The 12,120-nt window shown below is 35.0% G+C and overlaps 1 protein-coding gene across 1 annotated transcript; it reads left to right on the forward strand.

The window, feature by feature from the left end:
* Nucleotides 1–5: 5 nt before the first annotated feature.
* On the forward strand, nt 6–8,325 carry LOC306861109 (deoxyribose-phosphate aldolase-like). Its single transcript, XM_079403199.1, has 9 exons — nt 6–184; nt 645–742; nt 817–964; nt 2,188–2,283; nt 2,405–2,539; nt 2,736–2,864; nt 6,585–6,697; nt 6,782–6,931; nt 7,207–8,325. Exons 1-9 carry the CDS (start codon nt 154–156, stop codon nt 7,261–7,263), a joined length of 957 nt encoding a protein of 318 aa, XP_079259325.1. The 5' UTR covers nt 6–153; the 3' UTR covers nt 7,264–8,325.
* The last annotated feature ends 3,795 nt before the right edge of the window (nt 8,326–12,120 follow it).

Here is a 12,120-nt window from a genome sequence, read left to right on the forward strand (position 1 = left end):
GCCTCGCGTTGTTGTGAAATGATTGGCTGAAAGAGTTCTTCGGCGAGCAATCCCGGAAGACACGTAGTATCGTTAAAGCTGTCAGTGCGGCGATACTAGCCAAATTAACTCGATTATTTTCAATTCATTTCATTCAGTAATTTATTTTTCATCATGTCCGCTAGAAATCCAGGAACGGATCTTGGTGAGCTGTATTTTTTATTTTTATATTTTATCGTATTATCATTTTCTCCAAATGAATCAAAGCTTTTACATTAATCTAACGTTACCTTTTCCACCTGATAGTGTGAGCATTAGATTAAATAGGGCAGAAAACAAAAAATACATTTTTTTTTTATATGTGTTAGTGTTGTAATTTAGTCTATACGTTTAGCCGTGAACATGCACAGTGCAAAGTATATTCTTGGTGTAATGTGTAGTTTTCTGACCAGTTATGAACTCCCAAATTCAACCCTCTGCTGGCCTTTGTAATTAATTTGAAATCTTATTCTGGATTTTCTTCTTCCTTACATATAAACTGTTGATTTCAAACCATTTACAGCTGAAATGCACTTAATGAATCTCACATGACACATTGAATAGAGGGAAATAAGACAAAACTGACTTTAAAACGTCTTTTATTGTTCATTCTTGCTTTATTTTAGATCTTGAATGGGTGTTGAAAGTCCGAGTCAACACTCAGGCTGTTCTTAAACGAGCTCAGCAAATCCAGGGATGCAAAGTTGCTAAAAAACAGTGGCAGGTAAAGCTTACTGTATTTATGATTTTGCTTTGTCAACTCAAATACATCTTTATTGACTTGCATTGTTATTGTAGGCTGCTTGGCAGCTGAAGGCTGTCACATGTATCGATCTGACGACACTCGCTGGTGATGATACACCTTCCAATGTCCATCGACTCTGTATGAAGGCCACACAGCCGATCCGTCATGACCTGCTGAAGAGCATGGACATGCACGACAAAGGTGTCTCTGTCTGGAGGATTGTGTCATATATCACATCATCCCTCTTGGTGCGCTTGAATAACTGATTCCTCATCTCTCTGCTATCTTTTGTTACTAAGATTGCAGTTTGCAATAATGTAAAACAAATTTTTCCCCCTTAAATGTTACAAAAAATGCATTTAAAACCATTTAAACCTATTAAATTACTGTTAGAAGCATTTTAGATCATAATAATGGATCAATTAATTTAGAAATTTGGATCCATGCAGATTTACTAGTACTACAAAAGAGTCTTGATAAACTCACTATTGTAGTAAAATAATCTAAATATATTTCCCTTTTTTCTAATGACAGTAGATGTTTCAGATTAAGGCTGTAAATGTAACTTATTGAAAGAAAATAATCAAAAGTGATAAAGAGATTTATAATGTCACAAAATATTTCATTTTCAATTAAATGTTGAAAAAATAATTACGGTTTCCACAAAACATAATAAACAGCACGACTGTTTTCAAGATTGATAAAAAAGTGACACAAATATTGATATAAAATTTTTCAAGAGCAATTTTTATTTGTTATACTATTTTATTTTATTAATGTTATATCTGATATATCTTCTGTTTTATATTATCTTATGTTTTATATTGTATTTATGGTTACTGGTCACTGTAGATCTGTCCACAAGAGGGAGACAAAGCTCTTTTCACAGAAGTTGATTCGCTGAAGAGATCAGTGACTTATTTGATCAACTTCAATTGTACAGTTTGCTAGATAAAACAGTAGTATGCAATATAAACATACATTAACAGGACTTTTAAGAATTTGTATTTATATTTTCATTCTGTATTTTATTTACAATTGTGTCGCTACATTAAATTCATTTGAATTTTCGCTGATTTGAACACAGTGTGTGTGTGTGTGTGTGTGTGCGCGCGCGTTTTTGTGACACATGAGGACATACATTTGTATAATGACACAGGTATGACATAGGTATTACAAGGTGAAGGTGACATATGAGGACATTGCCCCATGTCCCCACTTTTCAAAACGCTAATAAATCATAGAGAGTGAGTAGAAATGCACAGTTTCCTGTGAGGGCTAAATTTAGGTGTAGGGTTGGTGTAGGGCAATAGCACATACAGTCTGTACAGTATAAAAACCATTATGCCTATGGGATGTCCCCACTTTTCACAAAAACAAACGTGTGTGTGTGTGCATGTGTGGGCGTGCTTGCATGATTTCAGGAATCACAGCTGCAGCAGTCTGTGTGTACCCATCACGGGTGGCTGATGCTGTGAAGTCTCTAAAAGCAGCCAACTGTAGTCTTCCTGTTGCATCTGGTAAGACTTTGAAGCTGCTTATCTTAAAACATGTTTCATTCCATCTTCAAACATCTTCTCAGAGAGGGTGCAACCGCATTGTCTCACCCCATGTTCTCTTTTCACGTTCTCTTTGCTTCAGTGGCCACTGGTTTCCCTGCTGGACAGACCCCATTGAAGACCCGTCTCATGGAGGTACAGATGGCTGTGGAGGATGGTGCTACAGAGATCGATATTGTCATAAACCGGACTTTGGCACTCACTGGGCAGTGGACAGGTGTGTGTAACTAGCGCGCTAAAGGAATTCAGATACCAAAAAACCCTCTTAAACAAGCCTGTTGCTCTTGGTTTACACTGGTTTCTTTCAGACTGGGCAGCTGACATTGGCCATAACCATCAGCATGGTTTTCCTGAGTTCTAGTGTGATATTTTTGAACGTACAACTGGATGAGAGTTCATTTTTGTCTCCTCAGCTCTCTACGATGAGATCCGGCAGTTCAGAGAGGCCTGTGGAGACGCCCATATGAAGACCATCCTGGCAGTGGGAGAGCTGGGAACCTTCACAAACGTCTACAAGGCCAGTCTGGTGTCCATGATGGCAGGTGAGAACATTAAGCATAGAAATCAGATGTGTAATTTACTTCTAAATCGCAGAAAATGGATTTATGTTGGAAACTGCTTGCAGTTGTGCAGCCTTGAACTTAGAAATCATAAAAAGTCCATAAAGTCTTGATTATTTTACATGATCATTTTTAAGTCATTATCAAAGAAGGTTTTCAAACTGCTTATTTATTAACAGGACGTTAAGAAATAAGGTGTCAAATATACTTCTGTGTCATGTTTCTTTCATTGTCTTGTACCATGAGCATTTTGCGTCATTGCCCTTCGAGCTTGATTTGATTCAGTGGTATTAATATTCCTTATTGCAAAATATACGTAAATGTCAGAGGACATGAGTTATTATTATTATTATTTTTATTGTTATTATAATTAATAAATGGTATTATTATTATTTTTGGTAATTTATATAATGAATAATTAATATAATCGTTATCATTCATTCATGCATTCAGTCATTCTTTGGACATTGTTATTTTTGGACACATGTTTTTCAAATGTAAATAATAATAATAATAAATAATATATTTAGTATATAAATATTTAAAGTTTTAAATAAATAATAGGCTTATGTCAAACTACTTGATAAGGTTTTCTTTTTATGAATGAAATTAACTTAATTATTTTAATAATCCCCTCCCCCCATTTTATATCAGGACAGTTGTGTCAACCTGATATTTTTAACTTCATGCCTTTCAAAAAAATATCAATATTAACTTTAATTCAGAAATAAAAAATTTTTACATCACATTTATATTTTTAAATTAAGGATTTAGTTATTATACATATTTAGTTATTTGAGTATTTATTTATTTTAACATATGTAATTGTTATATAACAAATTATGCAACATATAATTGTTTAAATTATCATTATCCATTATTGTGTAATTAAGGTTTTACTTATTATAAATATTTAGTTAAGTATTTATTTATTTAACATAAATAATTATGTAACAAGTTAACACATTTAATTGTGGGAAAAATATTTATTTATTTATTTTACTGTTTCGTTTTGTTTCCTTCAGTCAGAAAAATGCAGGAATACTGTTTGGGTGCCTGTGCAGCATTCACCAGCAGGGACTAACTGCACAAGCTAACCAGTTAAATCTGACCTCCTGGTATGATCAAAAAACTAACAGTGATGCTTGCCTTAGCAAGTTTGATCTTTTGCCCACAGCATGGCGCCATTGCTCATCCTTTCTACGCTCCGCATCCAGATGTCCACACACACACACACACACAGAGCAGGCCAGTGTCTGTATGCTTAAATAGCCATTGCACATTAAGCCGATTACTGTACCCAATTGTCAGCGGCTCTGATAGGGATCGTTATTAAAATGCATTGCTTTTGTCGCCGCGCTCATTCCTTAATCTCCCCTTGTTCCTATGAATTGCGTATGAGGTTTCTGAAATTGAATGATAATTTCACCTATTAATCTGCGACGCCGGAGCTATTTTACTCCCACGCTCTCCGGCAGTGTCCCCCCGCTCCGCCGCAAATGAATAGAGCTTCATTACTGTCGCCCGCGTTTAATAACCGTTATCCATTATCGTGTAATTAAGACTCCCCAGAACGAATCTCAAGGATTATGTCAGTTTGAGGGAGAGGGTGAGCAATAGAGTGAAAGAGTGTCGGAGGAAAGGGGAAGGGGTGGAAAAAAGAGTGGAAAAACACATAGAACGTATCTTTAATGAACTGGAAAATGTCCATCTTGTTCTGTGCGGTAATGAACAGTCATTAGACATGAGGAAGGGCAGGCGGGACTCGGGTGCTGGGGGTTAGAGCTGGGCCACAGTTTGTGGTTCATCCATTAGAAGCGTCATTTTGTCTTCTATTTTTATCGGAACGCTGATAAACCGTAATTGGCTATGAAGGAGAGGAAGGGAGAAATGAAAGCTCTTATTGATGAACGAACGCACACCCTCTGCGCCCTGCCGACGGGACCATATGTTCTTGTCTGGCCTCCCCTGCCCTCGCGACTAATGTCCTGTCGGGGTGCAAAAATCTGACGCCAATCCGAAGTGCTTGAATGGAGGTGCTAAAAATGTGCGGGACTTTCTATTTTCAGAGCTCGTTGGAGTGAACTTTGACCTGTCAGTCTGGACAAAAGAAGTGTCAGATGGAAGTTTTTGGGGTTGTTAACGAAGTTACAATTAGAATGACTCAGATGCATTCTGACAATTAAAAACATGTTGTTTTCTTTGTAATCTTTCACTCTCTTTGCACTCATGCCAGTTTAGAAGATCTTAATATAATTTTCAAGAAACGTTTCAGCTTGATGAAAATGTCATGTGGTGTAATCCTCGAGTAAAAATGAACAGCTTATTTTCCTTACAATTTGAATATGTGATTGTACACATCTTGATGATTATGTTCAAAAAGGTTTATAAAAACAGGGTCAAAATGATTCACAATATGGTTAGTAGCTAAATGTCATGTGGTGCGACTCACAAAATACAATGACATTTACCTTGAAATATGTGACCCTGGACCACAAAACCAGTCTTAAGTCGCACGGATATATTTGTAGAAATAGCCAACAATACATTGTATGGGTCAAAATTAATGATTTTTCTTTCATGTCAAGTATAAAGTAAAGATCTTGTTCCATGAAGATATTTTGTAAATTTCCTACCGTAAATATATCAAAACTTAATTTTTGATTAGTAATATGCATTGTTAAGAACTTCATTTGGACAACTTTAAACGCGATTTTCTCAATATTTAGATTTTTTTTCACCCTCAGATTACAGATTTTCAAATATTTTCATCTCAGCCAAATATTGTCCCAACAAACCATGGAACAATGGAAAGCTTGTTTGTTCAGCTTTCAGATAATGTATAAATCTCAGTTTAAAAAAATTGACCCTTATGACTGGTTTTATGGTCCAGAGTCACATATGATATATATGACTTCAAAAAAAATTAATTTATTATTTTAAATATATATATATAATTTATGTTTTCTCATGTTTCTCAAGATTTGAATTGTCTCATTTTAATTGCTTAGATAATTAATAGAGTATTTTCCTTACGGCTTGAATACATAAGTGTATAATGATTAATGATTATGTTCAAAAAGGTTTTTAAAAATATTCTTAAGGGTCAAAATTTATACAATATTTTTAATTGTTTTAATTTTCTATAATAAATTTTTTTTTTTCTTTCTCAAGATTTGAATTATTTAATTTGAATTTGCTTAGATAATTCATACAGTATTTTCCTTACAACTTGAATACATGTGAGTGTATTTCTTAATGTTCAAAAAGGTTTTTAAAAGTATTTATTGAAGTCATATATCATATTTCGAGGTAAATGTTGTCTTTTGGAGAACTATCACATGACACTAAGCATCCTGTGACAGATTCATAAAAAGACTTGTTGACCTTTGTATACACACATGCTTTTTGGACAGAGATGCTTTTTGGATGATTTGGATAAGCTTTTCAAATAATAATAATAGTAAGTTTTATTATAATAATATTTAAATTATACTTATGCTTTTTTGTAAAGTTTATGCCAAATGTATTAAAAGGGTTTTCTTTTCAAGATTTTAATAATTTAAGTAAATATTTATATATATATATATATATATGTATACAGTCAATAAACGTCTTTTTTGGCCTAAATAATGATCAAAGTGGACTAGACTTCATGCCAGTTGTCAAAATGTTTTGTCTCCTGTACTTTTTAACCACTAGGATCTGACTTCATCAAAACTTCAACTGGCAAGGAGTCTGTCAATGCCACTTACCCCGTTGCCATAGTAATGGTGCGGGCCATCCGTGACTATTACTTAAGGACAGGCTATAAGGTAAATGACCCATAGTACTTCCAAATCACCTTCTTTTATATAAATCATCCAGCCTGTTTGACTGATGCATTTGTTGTTTCTCAGGTGGGTTTCAAGCCCGCGGGAGGCATCCGTACAGCGCAGGAGTCCCTGGTGTGGCTGATCCTGATGAAGGAAGAGCTTGGAGATGAGTGGCTCAATCCTTACCTTTTCCGACTGGGAGCGAGTAGCCTGTTAGCTGACATCGAACGGCAGGTAATTAAACCAACGCAGTGTTTCACACTCTCAAAGCTGCTCTATTCTTGCTTCAGGTGTGACAAACTGATAATTACCACCCATTATGGATGGAAACAGACACTATTCAGGGAGTGCAGAGTCGTGACCCTGGTCTCCTGTGGTGAATAGAATATAGATTAGCCCTTTTATTTATGTATTAGAATAAATGTAGCTGCTTTTGACCAAGCTTTTATCAGCTTAGATAGATTTGCTGAAGATGAATTCTTTTTTAATCTGTCTTTTTATTGTTACAGATTTACCACTACGTGACCGGACGCTATCCTGCATATCATGAACTTCCTATGGCCTGAATCTGAAAAATCAGGGGAGATTTGAGCCAATGAAAACTGTTCAGATCATCCAGCGATGTAATGGAAAGACGTCACACCTGTTTATGAGGTCAATTGTAAAGAAAAGTCATGAAAAGTTCTGTCATTTATCCAGTCGTTCCAAACCTGTAAAATGTTTCTCTTTTTTGTTGAACACAATATATTTTGAAGAATGTTGGTGACCAAACAGTTGACAGTAGCCATTGACTTCCATTTTGTGAAAAAAAGGTGAGTAAATGATGACAGAATTTTTATTTTGATTGATTGCTTTTATTTTTAATTAAACTTTTAAATGAAGTCCAGTATCTATCATAAACTAAGAATATATTTTATTCTAATGTAAGAACTTGAGATATGAATGTGTATTTCAAGTTATCTTGTATAATAATTCAAACCCAAGAACATTTCTGGATGACATGGTGCAACCTGAACTATCAGAAGTAAAAGTGCTCTCTTTACGTCAGTGCAAAGGCCTCTTGCATCACTTTCTCATATCTGCGATTCCCAGCAGTTGTTCCTCAGACAAGCGTACAGATCTCGTAAGCTGCACCTGGGGTTACGCTATCACTGTCCGAAGCTGATGTTATTTGACTTCCACTGAGCTAATTTCATTAATCAAGCGCTGGATGTCAGAAGTGTGTGTTTGGGATTAATTAAGAGGGGTTAAGAGAGTTTAAATGATCAGATAAAGCCGCGTGCCAGTTAGAGCTTCGTTTGAAGACAGAGAACTTTCTTTTTCTTCTCCCTCTTTCTTCTTTAATTAAGAGATCTCGGGCCGTGCCCTTGACTGGGATGGAGGATAAATGACTGAATTAATTGTGGAATGGGGAATGAGCCGAGAGGTGCGAGTGGAGCAAGAAGGAAACTTCAGTAAATGTAGTCTGAAAACTGGAGCACAAATAGATTGTATTCACAGAGAAGCGATAAAAGCTATTCTCAGAAAAGTTTAATGATACCTGCATAAGCACTATTGTAGAGCTGGTATTAGCACTGATAAAAGATCAGAAATAATTATTTAGAACTTGATTTAAGACCAAATTTGAGAAAAAATAAAATAAAATAAAACTTTTGAAATATAAAGATTATATATAATGTCTGTCTGTCTGTCTGTCTCACATGTTGATTGTCAGCTGTGTGTTGTGCCTGTGTTTCATTAGCAGTGACTCTGATCGTTTATGAGGCCAGACTGGCAGGGTTGAGTAAGAGTGATGGAGCCCCAGCGCTCCGCCTGGCTCTCCCCACCTCCCTCAGGCCATGACAGATTAGCTTCACTTACATAAAGGCATGTAGATCATCTGCAATCTGGACCCGTGGCCCGCGCCACCAAGCCAGATAATGCTGAGGGATTGAGTTAGCCTTCAGATTGATTCTCCCCTCCACAGATAAACACTTCCTCTCCTTTGCTTTCTTCCCTGTTTTTCTTCTAGCTCTCGCCTCTCTTTTACTCAATCACTTTCTCTCCTTTAGGCATTGTATCAGTTGCAGTTGTACTTTGTATTTCATACAAGCTCGTATAGCTGGCAGATATAATATGTGTATTTTATTAATCTTCGTCCTCTCTACTTGTCCAACACAAAACAGCGCTTCAATCATGCTTTTTAAACAAATCTGACCAAATTAGACATGTGAAGAGATATGCTGTTGTATATTACAGAATTCAAGTGCGATTAAGTTATATTTAGAGCTAGGTGATATACCGTAGTGTCAAAAAGCCTAAATTACTTAAAGCTATATCTTGATATTTAAGGCAAATAAAATATAGCTAAAATAAAATTTTCTATACTAATTTTTTCAGAAATAAAGCATTTAAACAAATATATATATACAAATATTTGTTTAAATGCTTTATTTCTGAAAAAATTAGTATTTTTTTTATAATTTTTTTTTTTTTTTTTGGGAATATGCAAATATTGCCCAGCCCTAGTTTTATCAGTTTCCGCCATATATCACATTTTCTTTTTTCTTTATTTTTCTTTCAAATCTTTATGAACACATCCATTTGTTCTAGCAGTCTAATTTGATTATGAGGTCATGCAGTGAATGAAATGTAAATGAACCCAGGAAACAGCTGAAATGCCAAAGGGAATGACTGAATTACATGTGAATTATTCATTAGAATATGTAGGTCTGCTGTTGAAGGCGCTGTTTTGCATTTGAAGTGTTTCATTACATTTGACATACAATCTGATACAATTCTTAAAATCCCATACAAATCTTGTAATGGTAAAACTTGTGGTTCACAACAGCATTCCCAAAGGGGTCCAAAATTAACACTCACCAAGTGCCAAATGTGAGTAAAAATTGACTTTGACAAGTAAATAAAACCTGTTTTCTAGTTGACTGGTAACTCTGACATAATGCATGTTTTAAGATTTGCAAGAAAAGATTTGACCTTCAATGTGATCGATGTAAATCAAAGACTCGTGTCACTTGCAGTAGCGTCCAGAATTATAATATGAGGACTAAACAAAATAATGTATAAAATATATAAATGATGCAAAATAATTTTTACAATTCATGAGCACCTTCATTTATTTTCAAGATTTTATTTTATTTGTCACACACAATTATACAGAGTATAACCAGCAGTGAAATGTAAGCTGTTTAGCTGTTTTGTTTATGGTATTTTGTTTTATTTTTATGTCAGTTATGAGCTCTTTTTTTTGTTTTGAATGTTTTTTGTTTTGCTTTTGCTGTTTTGTTTTCATTGCAGTTTTTTTAACTCATTTTTTGTTTTGTTGTCAATTTTCGTAGCTACGTGGAATATTCTTCCTTGCATAAAGCTTCCAAAATTAATGAGTACATAATCTAAACTATGCAAAGTTGTTATTATTATTAATAGTAATAATAGTACATTTATAATTGATGATTATGAATTATGATTAATGATTATAAATAAATATTTATGAGTGTATTTATGGACTGAAAATGGATCTTATTTTCCTGACAATTGACAGCTGTGGCAAAAAGTAAATTTGGACCCCGATTGGCTGTCACGTTGCACTGGGAGCAAGGATCCAGGAGACAAGGAGAACGTTTAAATAAACCTTGTTTATTTGTAGCTAATACACAGAACGTGGAAATCGAGGTTGAGACAAACAATACAGGACATTGGAGACGGGGAGACACAGGGCTTAAGAACACTGGGAAATCAATGAGGAAGAACAGAAACAGGTGAGGAGTAATTAAACACAGGGCTGGGGACTACGGGAACGAGGACAGGAACAGGAAGACCAAATATGGGCACGAGAGGAGGGGAAACACGAGACAGTCTGACATTGGCAGCATTATCAATCCAGGTTATTAATAATAAACTAACGCACATGGGGTCGATCTGTCATATATGTTTAATCCAGTACGTGTGGCATAGATTAGGTGGCTGGTGCAAACGCTCTTGTATATTGTGGCAGTAACCCGGTTTCTGAAACAATCTGACTGAATCTGTCAGCTGGTCGCCACTCACTCACTTGCTGACAAATGTCTTTCTTCAGATTGATTGCTTTTCTGCTGTTTTATTCATAAATGTTTTTTCTTTCTCTTTGTTCCTTGAAGCAGTTGTGAAAAATGGTGCGCTCAGGGTGGTGTTTCCAGGCTAATAAAATAATTTTTAATGACACGTGAGTCACCTGTCAACTACATTCATCACAGGCCAGGATTTTGGAGGTTTGTGCGTGTGCTTTTCACATATTACCCAGCGGCAACACCAGCCTAGCTCGTAATCAATTGCTATGGAAACATGTTATTCTGTGTGATTAATAGCACACACACATCTTATGTTCCTCTCATTTGTCTGAGAGTTGCTCAAGGATGCTTAAACAGAAATATCCAGTGCTGTGCTGCACTCATTCTGATAGCGTGCCTTTGCTTATCGTTGGCAAGTCATCTCTCGGCTGCTGAATTTGAACATACTGAGAGACAAAAGAGAGCAAAACGACTGTAAAAGATCTGTGACAGAATGTCAGAAGTTGTCTTCGAAACGCAGGCGGTGAGATTATGAATAATTGGTAACATTTGTTGAGCTGACAGTGAGGCCTGACAGTTTTGTGTCAATTGCATGTTAACATGCTTATTTTGACATCCTCAATTTTGGAGTTTGACAAAACTGAGATTGTCCATTTATATGTGTATGGTGTGTGTGCCATGTTGGTGAACCTGCTTTTGACAACTTGATTTTGCAAGTTACATGCTCGTCATAATCTAATATAGTTAAGGGGCAGTCAAGTTATGCTAAAATAGCTGTATATAGCTATTTTCCTCCAATAATAAATCTTTCTTTTTATATAATTTAGTGCTGTCAATCGATAAAAAAACAACAACTAATTAATTGCATATTTTTCTGAAATGAATCGCGATTAATCCCACCTAGTTAAAAGTTTTAAATATACTTTTATATTGCAATAATTTCACATTCAATATTCAAATGAATGTACAAACAACATCAAGACAGTATATTTTTAATATTTGTTTAATGGCATCTTTATTTTTTTATGACTGAAGGCCAGCACTGATACAAATTCATACTGATTTCCCTATGAAAATGTTTCCCCCTAATATTTAACCATTGACAATAGCCATTCATCTTTACATTATAATTAAGAGCTATCAATTTTAACATTTATTAGACTTTAAAAATAACTTATAATTTAAGTGAACTTATAACAATCTTCACATACACTAAACCATTATAATAAATGTCATTTTTTATCTACCTGTGCCCCTTAGTAGAACTATACAGAAATGGAATACAGTCATCAAACACTAAATTCTAAACTAAATACAGATGAATCCTTAAAACTGTCAAAGTTATTGATTTCCTCTTTTTTCTTTTATTCTTGATGA

This window comes from Barbus barbus, assembly GCF_936440315.1.
Source record: "Barbus barbus genome assembly, chromosome: 42".
NCBI classification, from domain to species: domain Eukaryota; kingdom Metazoa; phylum Chordata; class Actinopteri; order Cypriniformes; family Cyprinidae; genus Barbus; species Barbus barbus.